The sequence below is a fragment of the Rissa tridactyla genome, chromosome 5 (assembly GCF_028500815.1).
Source record: "Rissa tridactyla isolate bRisTri1 chromosome 5, bRisTri1.patW.cur.20221130, whole genome shotgun sequence".
In the NCBI taxonomy this organism is placed as follows: Eukaryota; Metazoa; Chordata; class Aves; order Charadriiformes; family Laridae; genus Rissa; species Rissa tridactyla.
Window position 1 is genome coordinate 1,094,586 of NC_071470.1, and position 18,314 is coordinate 1,112,899.

The window sequence follows — 18,314 nt, forward strand, 5'->3', positions numbered from 1 at the left end:
GCACAGGAGATGATGCCCCCAGGGGTTACTGGCACGGTCGCCATCCCTCTGACACGGCACACAGCCTTCCTCTCACGGACACCTGGGAAAACCAAGTCATGGCAGGTGAGGAACCGTGAGGGATTCCTTACTGGCTGCCCGTCGGGATACAGCTGGATTTGTAGAGCCATGAAGTATTTGCAGCTCCCCTCAGCGTTGGGTGAGTTTTGGTTGCTCAGACCTGACGCATCCAACCTGTGAGCTCCAGATGGTTCCATCTCGGTCAGTAGTAAGGCGTTAACGATGAGATGTAGCGGCATGGTCTTCCTTCTCTGCCTACATAAATTTGATCAGAAGGAAACTAGCTTTTGTTCCTTTTTCCTTACAAAATGAAGAGCATCTCCGTATTTGAGCTCTGTATTCGCTGTTCAAAACAAAATATAAGCCAAGTGTTTTGGAAAAAAAAAATACTTCTGATCGATGGCTTGCTTTACTCACACAGCCTTCTTTTCCAATTTTAGTCCTGTATGTTTTAAACAGACACAGTAATATCTTGGTTGTGTTGCAGGAGAGCTGTCGGTAGATATTCTAAACATGTTTTATGATTTTATTTTGAACATACTCTGCTACTAACTATGGTTTATGATTTTATTTCGCACCTAATCTGCTTTTGGGCAGTGAGGTTCCACCCCGTTGCCTAACCCCAGCCATCAGCATGGAGAAGGCCACCACTGGGGCTGGGGTCTGCACAGAACCACGTGTCGTTTTCACAGACCTATTGCATAAAACGCCTTTTTTTGCCCCATTTGTTTCCAGGAATCATTCTGTGGTTTGTGTTCTGTCCCCTTCCCAGGTGTGGATGTGCGGCGGTGGCATGTTTGACGTTCCATGCTCTCGTGTTGGGCACATCTACAGGAAGTACGTCCCCTATAAAGTCCCTTCTGGAACCAGCCTGGCACGGGTGAGTAACTGGGTCCTGCTGGTTTTCATTTTCGCCCATCGTCAGTCTCTTCGTTCCCTGTGAACATTAAAATAGAAAAGGAATGTTTCTTTATTTTCCTGAAATGAGATGTGCCATCACTGCGGTTACGCTGCCCTCCAGAGATAAGATTGCCAAGAATAAAATGGAAGCTTAAAAATACCGGTTCGGACGTCTCGGCACCGACACGCGTTTCGTGATGGTTCAAAAGGGCCCCAGAATGACGCGGGGCGTACGGTTCTCGAATCGCACAGTGTTGTCAGTCGTAGCTTTTACAGGCAGGACCAGCTTGAATGCACATTTTGTTACCAGTCAGCAGAACGGGCAGAATCTTGCAAAAGGACCGTTTTCTGCGGCAAAAGAATGGAGTAATGATGATTTGAGCCACTGTCTAATTATTACTGTGTAAAACCTGGTTGTGGAACACAGCCAGCTCAGGGCCGCGTGAGGGAGGAATTGTGAGACCTTGAGACACTTCTCAAAGACTTGCGAACGCATCCGTACCCGGGAGGGGCTTTTTGCTCAGGAGAAAACCTTCTGTAACTTTCTGGAGATGTCAAAAGATGGGAGACAAAGGGCTCAGATGTAGCTCCCAGGCAGACACTAGTATTTATTCATGCTCGAGTTTAATCTTTTCTGGTTTAGGGGAGTTTTGTTTTTTTTTTTTTAATAAAATGGCATTAATATTAAAGTCTGCATATTGCCACAGGGTAATATTTTATGAATCATATTTTTTCTTAATAATGAAAATGTGTTATGAATGCATGAATGAATTTCTCGCTCTGAGGGGGAGATATTCCCGGTTTCAGTGCTGTGCCACACGGCTGTAGGAGCCGGAGCAGAGGAAGGAGCCTGGCGGGGAGGAAGATTTGCCTTAAGAGAGCATCCTCGCAGGCAGCGAGACACAGGATGGGGTGACGGGATCGGTGGTGGTGTTAGCGGCAGTGACGGGGCATGCACTGGCTAATTTGTGAGATCTGTGGCTGCCTTCCCCCAGCGTGGCTCTGTGTAGTCTGAGTTTCCCCATCCAGAGTTTTGCGCTGGCTGAAATACACTGCGTTGGTTGTCGTGTCCCCTGCAAAACCCACACATGGCTTGAAATAAGAAATCCAAAGCTCAGCCTCTGTTTTTTCTCCATTAGAGCACAAAGTGTCTCATTGGAGAATGTGCCACCACGGGCGTTACCTGCGGGAGCGAAACGTGATCACTTCTGTTCGGAGCGTTAGCATCTCGCACAGTTGGACACTCAGCCAGCTTTCATGCAGGCACCGTGAGCGCACCGGCTAGCCACAGCCTGCAGCTTCCCCGTGCCATTTATTCTAGCTTGATTTCAATAAATCATTCGCCAAAAATCACCAAAAAAAGTTTTCCCACTTATAAAAATGAAATCCCTGCCCATGCGCAGGCTGACTGCCCTGTGTCATGTGGGAAACGGCGGCGTGCTGATGGGGCTGGTCTTATCCTTCCCGTTCCAATAATGGATCGTTTCTTCTGTGCGGTAGGGGTCCAAAACATGATTCTTAGGGAAATTTCTGGCATGTCTTTATCACCGAAAGAAAATTTGAACTCTCAGGTTCCCAGCTTCTCCCCAGTACAATATTCTAAAGCAGAACGTTGCTATTAGGCCACGCTGCGCCACGGCTGCCAAGAGCAGCTGCTCTTCTGCACATTTTAGTGGTTGGGGCATCTCAATAACTAGCCACGGAGGAGAGTTTGGTCCCTGACCCATCAAATTGTGTGTATTTTTAAACCTAAAAATACTCCCTTTCTCTCATCCCAGCCAGAAAAGGAAAAGCAAGGACATCAGCGTGTCAGTCCCTTTGACACAGACCGCTTGTGGTTCCAAATAAACTGCCCCAAATGGAGCCGTTAGCCACAATAATGCTAGGGAAGTAGGCACGGAAGTGGCCTGGATAATTCAGCTGTCTTTGCGTTATCCGCCAAATATTATATTACATCCTCCAAAGATAATAGTCTACCCCTCGTGAGTGTTTATCTAAAACTTCTCTCTAGTGCAAGAGCATAATGACTAACACAATAAGAGTATCTGGAAGTATTCTCCCTGCTACCAGGAACAATACTTTTCACTACTAAGTAGTTTCCACAAAGGTTTTTGCTAAATCCTTTTCCCTCCTCTGCGGTGTGAAGGAGGATGCTGGAGATGCAGAAGACAAAGGAGGGAGCCCTGGGACACCCGGCTGTGATTGCAGAAACCATTGCACGAGCCCCTTCATTGACCAAGGGGGAGTTTCCCCTTGCCCAGATGCCACCTTGCAGAATGGCAGGTTTTCCCGTCCTGTCCCACAGCGGCAGCACAAGGGAGATGAGACTGGAGTTGGGAAGGGGACAGAACTTCTAGACAGACCCCGGCGTAGCCCAGATCATGCCAGGGGTTTCCTTGCAAGCTCTTTATGTTTGCCTGTAACAAATAATGCTTCAAGTGAGTTTTTTACCTTCCCTTGGGATCTCACCCCCTATATCCTGAGAGAGACGGGCTGAAAGAGCTGGGGGGGTTCAGCCTGGAGAAGAGAAGGCTCTGGAGAGACCTTCCAGCCCCTTGCAGTACCTGAAGGGGGCCTACAGGAAGGACGGGGAGGGGCTGTTTGCAGGGGCATATCGCGATAGGACGAGGGGCAATGGTTTAAACTAGAGCGGGGCAGGATTAGATGAGACATTAGGAAGAAGTTCTTTCCACTGAGGGTGGTGAGACACTGGCCCAGGTTGCCCAGAGAGGGGGTGGAGGCCCCATCCCTGGAGACATCCAAGGCCAGGCTGGACGAGGCTCTGAGCGACCTGGTCTAGTTGAAGATGTCCCTGCTACTGCAGGGGGGTGGGACTGGGTGGCCTTTAGAGGTCCCTTCCCACCCGACACATTCAGTGATTCTGTGGTTCTATGATCCTTTAGCAGCGCACAGTTTCGGGTATCTACGTGATACCTGACCAATCTTGGTGTCTTTTTAAAGAGCTGTGACCCGGCACGAGGGTCACATAGGCTTTATTAAATGAGAGACTTGGCAAAAACACTGCCCTGCCTCCCCGTCACTAAATAACCATTGTATAAGATGGTTTAATTGTATAATTGTATAAATAGCCACCAAGTAACCCTTGTACCGCACACAATAGTATGTATCATGACATCAGTTTTCTTTGTCCTTCTTACCGTATTTCTTACCTTCTTCTCTGTCACTCAAGACCTATCCATATTTTTTGCCGACACATTCCCCATAAATTGAAAAGCTTCCACATATGAAATGCTCCGTCAGTGAAGCCGTTTGGTGGCACAGAACAGCAGTGAAGCAAGCTGTAAACGTGCGTAGTAGATTCACGGAACAGCCTGTGACAACCAAACGCAGATAAAAAAGCTGAGTATTTGCTGTCTGGAGGTGTCTGAAGCTGTTGCTGCTTGCCAAAGGCAGCCAGTCCCCAGCGCGCAGGTAGTCGCGGGTAAAGCCAGAGCAATGGGCAGGCAGACGGCGCCGCCGATTCCGCCTTGCCGAGTGGAAGCAGCACGTAATTGTTCATCCGTTCCCAACCTGTCAACCTCTGCACAAACCTCCAGTGACCGACAACCGATTTTGGCTGTTTGTTTTAGGTAAAACATGTAGAGAATGAACCCCCAAATCTTAAACTCCTGTGCGAGATGTTGCCCTGTTAAAAACTCCCGAATTGTTTTACTGGATTATTTTAATTGCTTTGTGGTAGTCTTGAGTGTTGCTTCATTTTTAACAATTCTAGATAAGCCACTTTCTTTTAGCCAGTTACCTATGAAATTAGACTTTAAAATTTTATTAGCAGTTTCTTGTAGGTGTATCCCGGTTTATTATTTATTTTAGTTTCCCGTTTGGGGGGGATTTTTTTTCTATTCATGATTCTATAGAAGCTGTAAGAGGTCTCTTCTACAGAAGCTCACTGCTCCATACGATATGCAGAGACGAACTCGGAGTTTCAAAATATCTCTACAGACATTTTTTGTCGTTTGCAGGTATTTTACCCAGCATTTTGGCATTAACTAGAGCACGCTGGCACATTGCGCGTCTCCAAAGGGCCGGGCAGCTCCCACGTGGATGCCGACCCAGCAGCCTGGGGATTCTGAACCTCACGCCGAGTTCCTCCCTTTTCTTTTTTTGCTGCAAATAATAACTCAAACGAGAGTTCCCTTCTTGAACAGCATAGTTATAACGTATGATAATGATGACGGTTATACAACACAAGTTTCAAGTTTCCATTCTAACATTTTTTCATCGAACAGATCTATAAATTCATCATTAAAATTAATTAAACCAGAATCTCAAACAGAGCACTTCCCAAAGAAAAACTTCAAATCAATATCTTCTCATCCTTAAGTACAAGAAAGTCAAAGTAATTTTTTTTAAACGCTACTTTTTTGTATTTTTTCCAATCTGATCAGAAGTTTTGCTTTTAAGTTAATAAATGCAACAGCTTAGCTATCCGAAATACAAAGACGACGGAGAACTCGGTGTCTGTAGGCAACGGAAACGTCGAGGTGGTGGCAGCTGCGTTTGGGGATGCGTCGAACTGGAGCCCGAGCTGGGTGGCCAAGGGCTGGATTTGGAGTTGGGTGGCCCAAGGACGGGGTTTGGAATCCAGCCTCGAGCTCTGCTGAGGCTGCCGAGGTGGGCTGTGCTGGAGGTGCCCGTGGCATTGGTCACCAAGTAATCCCCAGGTGACACTGTCCCTCTGCTGGGACCCTGCCCATGGCCACTGAGCCCTCCGGCCACCAGCAGAGATGCTGCCTGGTGCCACTGGGCTGGGGATTGGCTTTTTTTTTTCACTTCTTTTCCAATGTGTAGATCTTAACTTTTTTTTTTTGCAGCGGAGATGCAAACCTTTAGCGGGAGAATGAAATCATTTTGAGGTGACGTGTGGAGTTTCAGCTCTAGGTCTTTGCAGGCTGCAGGCTGAGAACGAATCGCCTCCTGCTGCTCCGCCAGCTGTGCTGTCGTTCCCAAGAGCTATTTGTGCGCCCCCAGCGTTGTCGCCCCGCTGGCACGCTCGCCTCCCCGCAGGAGCAGTTCTTTCGCACCCGCAGACGTCTCTTTATTTGGTCGGGGTTTTCACGCAAATACAAACCGTCGCTGGAATGAACCGTGGTTAAGTTTTAAACACAGTTGAGCGTAAAGGACCGAAGCGAGACAGCCAAGCGGGGGAGCGGCTGGCGGCCACTGGCACAGCCTGCGTCAAGAGGGGGTTGTGCAGGGAGGGGAAGCGATGGACCCCCCTGTTGAGAATGAACTGCTGGGGGCAGCTTGGCTAGGGAGACCTGAGCATCCCAAAGCTGCGATTGGTGTCCAGGAAGTGTTTTCTCCTGCTTTCGCTGTAGAAATACAGAGAAAGGAGAAATGGTTGTGTTCCAACGTGGATGGAAGGACCTTTGCATGGAACGGAGGGAAGAAGGGTTCTTCTGCCTGTGCGTGCTGTGGAGCGTGGTCCCGTGGCTCCTCTCTCCTAGTAACCCATAGTCGTCGGATGGGCTCCTCCAGTCCTGTGTTCCCCTCCTCCGTCATGATTTATCGTGGCATTATGCTACCCGTATTCCGGAGGAACATGCAGCAGCGCTGTCTTGGCGGGATGGACCCCAGTGCGCTTTTTAAATGGGTTTTACGTAAAACAAGCTGTGTGTTGTGTTATTGCCAGCCAAATGAAATACGGCTGCTTCCAGAAGTAAACAGGGCACCCATTTTGAGGGAGCAACAGCGCTGTGCTTCACAAAACACACAGTAAAAAGACATTTAAATTAGGAAGGTGATGTAGTTGGAGTGAAAATAACCCCACTGGAATTTTACTAGGAAGGGAAAGAGATTAATATGTCACTTGTCGCAGAGAGTGTTGTGTTATCTTTAGCAAATAAACAGTCTCATCCTCTCTTGTATTTCACGGCTGAAATACAGTCAGGCCTCAGACGTGCTGCGGTGGTTCAGATTTGATTGGTGTAATTAGAAGCGATTTTTGCTGTCCTGGCCGGTGAGAGAAATGACTGTCATGACAAACGAGACAACACCAGCTGGTGACATCCAGCTTCCTGGAAAACGTTCAGATTAAACGCAGGACAAGAGGAGCTCGTTACACGATCCAAATGTTCCTGTAGTGGTTTAATATTGACAACAGTAAAGCTGTGGATTGGGGTCAAGGCTGGTGTCATGCAAACAGCGAGACAGGCACAGGCGCTGAAAAAGCAGGTTATGCAGGTGAAATGAAGCAAACGATAGAACCATCGTGCTGCTGTAGTGCCAGCGGATGACAAAAGTCTGCTGTAGAACATCTGGAGAAAGTGAAAACAGTGATTAGATTTTTTCTGTGAGTTTATCGGGTGGATGCAGGGTGTCGAGCAGAAGAGGTGGAGCGGGGGGACAGAGCTGTGGGGCCGCGGGGAGCAGCTCACAGCCAGGGGACACTCCCGTCCCCGCTGCCACACCAGCCACGGGGCGACGTGTGGCACTGCCCGCTCGTATCTGGGACCAACCCAGCCAAACCTTGCTTAGAGGGAATGGTTAGGAGTCTGCCCTTTGCCTTGTCCCTGCCCCACTCCGCTTTTCCATTCCCGTGGGCAGCGCCTGCCTTCGTCTCACTGGGCCGCTTCGAGTAGCGTCACGTCTCTTGCAGATGACAGAGGATCTTACGCACTGAAAGAGTCATCTCATCAGAGAGATGCATCTTCCCCACTCACTGAGGAAACTGAAAGGGAAAAATTTCTTTTTTTTTCAAGTGGAGAAGTCCTCATTTATCTCTGTCTTTCTCCAGCCAAGGTGATTTAAACTCTTTTAGTGCAGTCCTGGTATCGGTGACATTGTGACTTACCGTCGTGTAGACTATTGCGGAGTGAAAATACAAAACAACGTCACAGTCTTAGATGCGTGAGTTCATACAGACTCCAAGGAAACCTCTCCAAATGTAAGCCCGACAGTAAAGGATTTACCAGAGAGTGAAATTGTCACAGTGACACAAAACTTAATTATAACAAGAATGGATTCATGGGCAACTGATGACAGCTGATGCATCAGTCTGACTGTGGTTGCCATCGCTTTTGTGTGCATCTCACAGCTTCTAGGTGACAGCTGTCACAACCTTACCTACAGAAATATGCAGCGACTGAAATACCATTGGGCCTTATTTAATCTCGTACAGAAATTTTTCACTGGAAATGGCAGGAGAGAACAAGTTATCATTGGTCCGTCATGGATAGGTCCTGAGAAGCTCCTCAGGTGTCCATCTGGAGTCCTTGTGACTTCCTTACATTGTGTGTCAGTTCATGTAACTGATTAATACGGAGTTGATCTTCATTTAATTGCTCCTGTTTAATTTTTATTTTTTCTATTTTTCTATTAAAAGACCAGCGTACCCAATCTGGACATCTATAACCTTGCAAGGAATTTGACAACCAAGCTGAGCTACAGGAGTTTTCCCCTGTAGAAACGTGTTCCATTTTTCCTTTCTGTACGCAATTAGATGAAGTGTTCAGATTGAAGCAAAAGACCCCAAACAAGTGCGACCTGCCACAAAGATATCCCAAAATTGTTTCTTCTTATTGATAAAGGTATTTGGTGCTATTTGAGAAACTGGCATTTAAAGGAGTTTTCTTTAGAAGATTATGCAAAGTGTAGCAGAGGCAGAAATCAAGAAGATTAAAATCTAATTTTTATGTTCTTTGTTCTAAGTTCTTTGTAGATTAGCTTGACTGTGAGACGGGAGTGCTTAAATGGTGCTATAAGACGTACCACGAAACGCCGCCCCATCTGGTAGGCTCTTACACAGCTTTGCCCTGTGAGTTCTGCAGCAGCGTACACACACGGTGAAGTCCTACCAAAATCGAACTGCTTAGCACCTATTTTTTACAGCTGGACTGTGTCAGGATCTGGTGGGTATTGATACCCGTTCCCACTGCCAGGTTTAATCCGTTGGCATCTCAGGCTGTGTCTCGCCCAAGGCTCCGGCAGGGAGGAGGTGGCCGTCCTGCTCTCCCCACTGTGTCAGACGTTCACCCAGGTTGTGGAAGGGCAGCTCTGGGAGACTGGGAGGGACTTGCAGTCACATCCTCACCCTCTGGTAAGGCACTTGACCCCTTGGTCAGCCTTAAGCTGTTCAGCAGTGAGTGCTCTCGTTGTGGTCGTGCTCCTCCACCGTCCTGTTGGGAGAAGGTGAGTGGAAGACGGGCAGCTCACTGACGGGCTTTGCAGAGAAGAGTGATGCTCCTAGGAGGTTCTGAGCATAGGGCAACTTTTCATGCCACGGAGCGCGGATCGTCAGCTCACTCATCTCATCTTGGACCGCCCGTACTTCTGGGCCAGGAACATGGGAAGTTAGCGTGTTCTCCATAGGAACGTCAAGGATGTTTGCCTCGGTTGTGTGAGCTCTCAGGACAGCAGCTTACCCGACTGCATTCAATTCAAGTACGGAGATGAACTGCGGTTTGAAGTTTTACTACTAGTCTGTACACGTTTACGTTAAAAAGAAGCGTGGTGATTGCTGAGCTTGCATGGTGATAACACGGGTGAGAAACCCGTGCTAACTGAAGGCAACAAACCTCTTCAAAACTGAAGAGTTTGGGTGCCGAGTGCTTCCTCCCCAGTAACTGGCAACCTCAGAGCGAGCTCCCACTGCTCCAGCCCAGGGCGTTCCTTGCCGTCATGTTCCTAAACAGTCTGGGGCCGTAGAGCTAGCAAACCAGGAGTCGATATTTTGAAATTCAAAGGGCTGTCTCATAAGGGTCCAGCTTATGACAGCAGTGAATAAACATGCTAAGGATAACACTCAGGTTCCTTACAGGATCTGCCAAGGTTTGGGAAGATTTTCAGCATAGGATGGTGAGAATGGTCTTAGAAGAACCGGGGAACAAAGTTTTAAATAAATGCGTCTAAAGTGTTGTCACGGTTTGAGCCTCAGACCAGGACAGGTATCTTACCTGATACTTGAGGGACGGTGGGAAGTATTGATTTTTTATTTTTTTTTTTTGTAATGCAATGTTTGGGTGGGTTTACACCACACACGCACAAAGCCCAAACAGTGATAAAGGACTTACTGGAAAACAGAGTTTTTGACTGGTGGATGAGAATTTTGAGCTAGTGACCAGGTATAATATCAGGATTTCTGTTGGACTCCTGTTTATTCGGTTATAATCATGTGAAGCAGGATGCAGTTCTTGTAGTGCCGCCAGCTAGCGGAAGAGGGGACTCCAGCGGAGCCTACTTGGTAGCGATGGGGTAAGTTGCTGCTGGAGTTACTTTGAATTTTTCTTTCCTAAGAGAATTTTTTGGCTGTACCTTTACTGCATGGTTCTTTTTACAGTATGGTTTTTAAATATGAAAATGGCACTATCAGATAAATTGATTGCAAAAAATAGTATGGTCTTTTCTAGAACAGTCTTAAACTGCATTTGCATTGCAGTAAATGATGCGCGCAGCGTTTGAGGGGAAGGTGTGCTGGGAAGATCACGCCTATTTTCATGATTTTGGCTTCTTAGTTTAATGTCCTCAGTCATATTTTGGCCTCGTCTACAAAGTCTCGTGACGTAGTATTTTCACTTGTCGGGAGATTTCTGCGTTACAGGGTTTCTGCCAGAGAGGTGGGGTTGCCATTTAGATTGTTGTTCTTGAATTTGTTCTGGTTTTCTTTGTCCTACCCAGTTCCTGCATTCCTGAATTGAAATTTCGTGCAAAGTAATTTAGGTTTTCATGAAATGACAACAAAAGTCAGCCTTATGTGGGGCATGAGCCGTTTTCGAATAAGGACATGAGTCTTGTGATTTCTTATAATGCTTTAATTTTACTTGCTTTATCCCTGCAGGTTTCAATGTCTTTGCTTCCCCGAGAGAAAGCACAGAGAAACTTATCTTGCAGTGTCAGCTAAAAGTGCTTCGTTTGTTCTGTATCTTGCTGTCTTTGGATTCAGATAAGCCTTATTAGTTCAGAGACATTTAGTTTGCCTGGATTAATAAAATTCAGGAAAGGAATTTTCAAACGAATCTTGAAAGCAAATCAGAGTACGTATGAGGCCTCCTGAGCTGGGGAGAGCGTTCTGAGAAGAAGCGTTACCTTATGTTGCTGACAATCAGCTGTATGTTGTCCTCAGCTTATTACAGAGCGAATCTCAGCGGTTCGCACTTAGCGTTCTATAAAAAGAATATGACAAAACTTGATGATCTTGTTTTTACAGACAAAGCAATACGGACACCCTCGCGTCTCAGTGTCACCCAGGGAGATGTTGCTCTGGTGGCGGGATAAGAGGTTATCGGGCAGCTGTGGAAATGCAGAGCAGAGTACGTCTGTACTCCGCTACGACACCTGCATATACATTCGTGTGGATTAAGTTGCAGGAGGAGTTTTAAAACCAAACAAAAATACAGAAAAATTTGCCCCTAGACTGTTTAGACGCCGTGGTGCTAACCCGCAATCAAATGTCTCTCTTCGGTCTCATCTATCCAGGATTTCTCCCTAAGAGTATTTTGTTCTATTTTATAATTTGAGTCAGCTAATTTAATTAATTATAATTTAAGTAAATTCTTGTGCAACAAAACAGGTAGTTCTGTTTCCTGTAAAATGCCAGCAAAAATAAACTTTGCGGGGCATAAACCAGAACCGGGTTTTGTGGAGCAGGAGCAGTCGTAGGTGCGGCCGTGGGCGAGCGCAGAGCGCCACAAGGTGCCGTGCCCGTCCCATGAGCGGCTTCGCCATCACTTCAGCATTCCGTGGCGCGGACTCCCCGGCGCGCCAACGCAGCCAGCCTCCAGTCCCAGGCCAGTGCGCAACCAGCTGCGAGAGGGGGCAGAGCTGGCTCGTGGCTGGTTGCTCTCATACATACGCATTTAAGAGCTGACCTTAAAATGGAACCGCTAGGTGACTAAGCAGCACGACGGCAGCCGAAAATTCAGGTGCCTTTCAAATGCAAAGTGGAATACATCAGAAGGAATAATTTGAGCCATTCGTGCACATTAGTAGGTTCTGAACTAACAGGAAAAAAACACAGGTACCAATGTGAGCAGCCGAAAGAAACCTTCCGTTCAACATCCATCATTAGTCAAAAACCCATGTGAGATGCATAAAGAATATGAAGGAAAATAAGATGCTCAACAGAGAGCAGACCGTATCTTATAGAGTCAGTAGGAAAGCAGGATACTAATGCTCTGTAGTGTTTGTTCAACTTTCTAATGAAGATAGCATACCTTTATCAGTATTTTTCCATGTTTTAAGACTGAGAAATTAGACCGGCTAAGCTTAAAAGTTGTGTGGCCTACTGAAACGTTTCTGCTTCCTTCTCCCCATTAGAAATATCATTCGGTCAAAGAACGAAGAAATTAATGACTGCTTTTTTTCTGCCGCCCAGAACCTGAAGCGCGTGGCAGAGACGTGGATGGATGAGTTTGCAGAGTACATTTACCAGCGGCGGCCTGAGTACAGACATCTCTCAACTGGTGACATCTCGGCCCAGAAGGAGCTTCGCAAGCACCTTAAATGTAAAGATTTCAAGTGGTTCATGGCTGCAGTGGCTTGGGATGTCCCCAAATATTACCCTCCTGTGGAGCCTCCACCTGCTGCCTGGGGGGAGGTGAGGAATACACAAATTAGTTCGAATTTAAATGAGTCTAACATTTTACATTATAGGAAATTAAAATTGTGAAACTAGATTTAGCTCCTGTGATAAGTAGTGCTACTAAGGGAGTTCACAGTGATTGGAACAATGCCTGGACTAGCCATTAAAATGAGAAACTGTCATGGCTTAGGACTATCGCGGTCCCTTTTGTAATTCATTACAATTTTGTGTGTGCAGCCATAAGATGCACACACAACGAGGACAAGAACATGGAAAAGTACGTAGCACTTGTTATTGCATGGCACAAGATGATTTTAGTTGCTGAGAATCACCTCAGTAAAACGGAGGTCTGGAGTCAGCACTTTTTTTTTGCAATTCCGCTTACACACCTCCGCCCATTCCTGCGAGGACGACTGTGTGTAGGTGGATGTTGTGGCTCAACCCCAAGCGTCAGCTTGGCCCACGCAGCCGCTCGCTCGCTCCCCCCGGTGGGACGGGGGAGAGAATCAGAAAAGTAAAAGTGGGAAAGCTCATGGGCTGAGATAAAGACAGTTTAGTCAGTAAAGCAAAAGCCGCGCACGGAAGCAAAGCAAACCAAGGGATCCATTCCCTGCTCCCCATGGCAGGGGGGTGCTCAGCCATCCCCAGGGAAGCCGGGCTCCATCGCTGTAACGGTGACTTGGGGAGACAAACGCCATCACTCCCAGCGTCCCCCCGTCCTCCTTCTCCCCCAGCTTTATACCCTGAGCGTGGCGTCCCATGGCATGGAGTGTCCCTGTGGTCAGTCGGGGTCAGCCGTCCCGGCCGTGTCCCCTCCCGGCCCCTTGTGCCCCCCAGCCCATCGCTGGTGGGGTGGGGTGAGGAGCAGGAACGGCCTTGAGTGCCCGGCAACAACCAAACCCACCAGTGTTTTATAGCAACAGCATTCCCATCCCAAACCCGAACCACGGCACTGCACCGGCTGGTGGCGAGAAAGTCAGCTCCCTCCCAGCCAAAACCACGACAGTGGAGTCAGGTTGTGCCACTGTTTTAAAAATCATAGGAATATCTGTACTGTGAGTTCTGGCCTTCTCTGATTTTGCTGGAGATGTTCTTGGGGCTCTCAGGCAATTACCTTTTGGACTTGAAACCAAAGGACGAAGTTGAAACTTTGGCCTAAACATTTGGTAAGACCCCTCACTCCCCTGCATATTCCCGGTGGTCAAGGCTGGACCATGCAAGGGATTTCTAAACACAGGTGCCTCTGCTGTTCTCCAGGATTTCCTTTTAAAAAAGCAAATTACCTCACCGCGAAAAATTCAAAATAAATTTCTGTGGTAGTAGCAGTCCTTAATAATCTGGAAGCTAGCAGCTACAGGTGTTCAAAGGAACTTCAGTGTATATGCGCCTTACTGTTTGCCGCTTCTTGGCAATAATGAATTCCTTTGTGGTCAAAGTTTCTTCTCTGTTCGATACTGCTGCCCCCACTTTGTGGGACCGATGTATTCCAAGAGGTAAGGAGTTTGCCAGCAGAAGTCAGGCTGGATCGGGGTGCTGTGGCTCCTGTGGTCTTCCTTCACCGTCTGCCGCGCGTGCGTGCGCCCGTGGAGGACTGCGATCGCGAGATGGGTCATTTCTCTGGCCAGCGGAACCATCCTTAACTCGGTCAGAGGGTCTGACTAGAAGAGATTGTGATTCAGGTGTTCTTTTCACAACAGTATTAATATGCTCTTGGCATAAAAGCAAGACTTTTTAAAAGTAAATCAAAGACTGTAGCAGTGGTATCAAATCTGTACCTTAAAAGCACTTATTAGTCCTTAGGAAGGAAGTGAACACCAAAGGCTGTCTTTTTGCTCTAAAATGTACTTGCTCTAAAACAAGGAGAAGTTTCAGCCCTGCAACTCTATTTTTTCCTGAGACTGTCACATTCCTGTGAAGTTTTAATTAATTTGTTGGCGCTTGCGAGGAACTCGAACAAACTCGAAGGTCAACGGCTGTCGTGATTAGAAGCTGGAAGAGGAAAACAGACTGTGTGTTACTGCTTTGTAAGAATCGAGCCGCTCTAGAAACCTTGCTGATTATACACAGCGAAAGCCTGTGCCAAGTCTGACTGTCATTTAGTACCCTCTCGGCTTCCACTTGGAAAGACTTTTCATCTGCTTGCCTCTGCCAGTCTGAGAGAGAACAAACAAGGAGGTACTCAGACAAGTTTTGGCTGCAGTATTTTGCCATCTCGCTAGGAAAAGCCTGCGGAGTGAAAGCAGACATCTCATAAACAGCCTCGGCACAACTCCTCTTTTTTTGCAAACGCATTTATTTGAAGTCTGACTCTTAACGCTCCTCGACAAAATCTCTTCATGACGGGAAAGAAGGACGTTTGGGAAACTAAAACCAATCTTCTTCGCTGCACTTGTCATGGCCTTCACATCTCTTCTGGTGTTTGCGCCTCCTGTCCTCCGTAGCTGGCAGTGTGTGCGTTCCCTCGATGTTCTCTTCTGCCTCGTAACGTCTGAAATCCGTGCAGCAAAGCAGCGTAACAGCAAATCCGGACAGACGGAGGGCAGTGAGGCTGTCAGTTCTGTGTCTGGGGGAGATACCTGTGCTCTTCCCTCTCCCACCGTGGAAAAAAGGGAAGTTTTCAGTTAGGTTTTGTTCTTATCTTTCCGAATATACTGGAAAGTGTGCTACCAGTTGAGAAACAGTAATACCCATCCCATTCCCTGTCTGAGACAGACTGATTTATTTGTAGCATGTATTGGAAATCCTGTTGAAGGAAGTTAAAACAATAGCTGCATTAGGTGAGATTTGGACACCGACTGTTTTCTTAGGAAGTACTCATGAATCCGCGCGCTGTGATCCAGCATGAATATATTGTGCGGATATCACAGCTTCCAACGGTATGAAAACACATTTTACAGTAAATCGATCATATAATGTCAACCATTGTCATTTGGTTTAGACTTCATGAGTCCAATAGTCAAGGTGATATGAAAAAGAATAATGTGTTTTACTCAGTCAGAAGGGAAATACTGAAGCTTGGTTTCGTTTGCTGTTACATGAAGTTGTCATTCAGTGATTTAACACACAGCCATCTCTCAGTCGCTGAAAATACTCCTTTCTCAGGCCCGAACTCGAGGATTTTACAGACCTGTCTTACAGCACTGACATGAAGACGTCACCCAGGAAGATAAGTCGAGTAGCGCGTTTGGAAAAGGATTAAAGCCTAAGAACTCACTACCTTCTCTTTTGGTTACTTTCTTTTTTTGGAGCGTCATACCCTTAATGAGTGGGTCTCCTCTTGCCCCGTGGCAGTGCCGCCGAGCCCAGCTGCTTCTTTCTGGAGCCCGTGCGTCCTCGCTGGGACGCCTGCAGGGCAGGGAGGCAGAAAACAGCCCCCCGCGGGTTTGTGTCTGCGCTTTCACACCCATCTGCTCTCGGGAGGGCTGTGGCAACCTAGCCTGAGAACCTGCGGCCCAGCCTCTGCTAGGATGGCGTTTCAGGAGCTAAAGGTGCATAATGACTTACGTATACTCTCCTATGCTTTTTTCGGAACGTGTTTAATTCTGAAACGGCCTTTAGATCGCCGCTAACCACCCCTGTTAGTCCATAGGCCCCTCACAGTGTGCCTTCCCCACACACTTATCTGTGCCTACAAATGACAGCATTTGTCGTTGAGCACATAAGCTTTATATAAATACTGTATATATATTGAGTATATATGTGTATTCTCAATGCCCTGCCTGCACAGGTGGTACAACCCGTCTCCTCTTCATCCCCCGTCTCTACAATTGCGCAGACAATGTTGGAAATGTGGGTGTGTTATCATCACGAGCTGTTTCTTTGCTGGCCGTAGCTCATAACCTCAAAAATTCAAAATCCGTTGTGCTGTGAGGCTGGAGACAAGGCGGCTCAAACGCACACTGCTGGACAAATGAGACAAAAGCCTCTCCTGGCCGTGCGTCCGCTCCCCCTCCTTGGTGCGTGAGAGCATCCCAGGGGATTTGCAGGCGTGTGGTGCCGGTGCTCAGCAGCACATCCCGATGGCTCCGGCAGCACGGACGCGTCCGCTCAATCTCTAGCGACGGCCAAGGCCACACAGAAACGCCAGGGAACAAAAGCACAGACTTGACTGAAATGTCTGTATTACGCACAAAAAGAAAAAAAAAAAAAGAAAAAGAAAAAGAAAAACCAACCATGATGCCTCTGCAGCTGAAAGGGAGGATAAAACGAGAAAAAAAGGATGAGCTGACATGTAAACTGCAGCAAACCAGAGGGAAACCGCCTCGAGGAGACCTTTCAGGAGCAGAGGGAAGGGAGAGGAAATAAAGAACAGGGGAGACAGATCCCAGCAGCGGGGGAACTAAACGCAGCTCCAGCGCAAACCTTGTCCAGAAACGCAGACAACAAACTCACCGCATGGTCCGAGGGACTGGGAGCAGGGGGGAGCGATGCCATCGAGACAAAATCGTGCAAGCCCTTTAATCCCGTAAGCATTCATTGGATGTGGAGTGTATTCACCGTCATTTTGCAATTCGGGACCACGTAAATATACCCCAATTATTAACGGCAGTTGTTAGCAGCTGCACTTTAATTAGCTCACATTCTCTAAGAACTGGTACATTATTTAATTTTGTAGTAGGCCAGTAATCTTTATTTATACCATGTAAATTCAAGTGCACTGAGAAATGATTGAACGCTCCCAAAAAAATTGTACTTGGAGTAGGTATTTCACATGAAACTTTAAAAATATAAAATGAAGATCTGTTCCCCCCATTATTCTGTCTCTTTTGCTGGGTGATATGAAACTGCAGGCGGGGTTGTCGAGAACTAATTACCTTTCATCCTTTTTCCTCAGTTGACAGGACTTGCACTGTGGGGCTCAGCGCTGGGTTTCTGTACCTGGCTGTGTGTATGAAATGTGAGGCTTTTGCCTCATCCGTAGCAATTTTTTTTTGTATGGAAATACAATCCCACATGCCCCACAAGCGTGGGGCTGCCCCTCTGGCGGGGGCTGGGGCTGGGCTGGGCTGGAGCTGGGGCACTCGCCCTCCTTCGGGGCAGGGTTGAAGACTGGCCGTCTCCACGTCTGCCTGACCTGACAGGGCAGCTCTGGGCACTCCTGAAATATTTTCCATGGAAAATCACAAGTCCCAACTCGACTGTATCTCTGTTCAGCATCTCTCTTTTCTTTGTTTAAAATAAGGATCAAAGTAGTGGCCAGAATGTCAAAATACGCACCCGCTTGCTCTATGTTATACGTACTGAATTGGTGTACATCTCGTGCATGTACGTGCACTTTGATTACTCATATCTCGTCGACAGGGAAAGCTTTTAACAAATCCCCTTCATTCCGGAGGTGTCTGAAGGGTTTTTGAATAGCCCAGCTAAGGTACTCCAGCAGAATCGTGCATGTATTTGCAACATAAATTCGGGATTTTTCCTCTTTTTGGTGGCAGTGGCCAACTCACTGCTGTTAACCCAGTCTTCCAAAAAAAGTATCCATGGCAGCAGTGGTACATAACCAGTATGGCTGATAGTCACAGATTAATTATTTCTCAGTTACTTCTGTCTCAAAAATGAGGTTTTCCTTTTAAACATAAGTTGCAGTGCGGAGCGTTTGCAGAAGGCCTGCAGGCAGCACAAGGAACCTCCATGGGTAAGCATAGCTTCAGTCCAGACTTGTTAAGTACTTTTTAATTTTATGCACTGTGGGCGCTAGTGTGTGACCTTATCAACAATGGTGTTATTGTGCCGAAGTAGGAACGAGGATTGGAACGGGGTGTGCCTCAGTTTTTAAGAAATATTGCTCCAAAGCCTGTGAGAAAGTCATACAAAA

The 18,314-nt window shown here is 47.2% G+C and overlaps 1 protein-coding gene across 2 annotated transcripts in view; it reads left to right on the forward strand.

Annotated features, from left to right (window-relative positions):
• Positions 1-18,314, forward strand: part of GALNTL6 (polypeptide N-acetylgalactosaminyltransferase like 6) — a 451,077-nt gene that overhangs the window by 417,068 nt on the left and 15,695 nt on the right. For both annotated transcript variants that reach the window (XM_054204217.1, XM_054204218.1), the window contains 2 exons: positions 833-940; positions 12,293-12,514. In XM_054204217.1, coding sequence (XP_054060192.1) covers positions 833-940; positions 12,293-12,514 — 330 coding nt within the window. The remainder of the gene's footprint in view (positions 1-832; positions 941-12,292; positions 12,515-18,314) is intronic.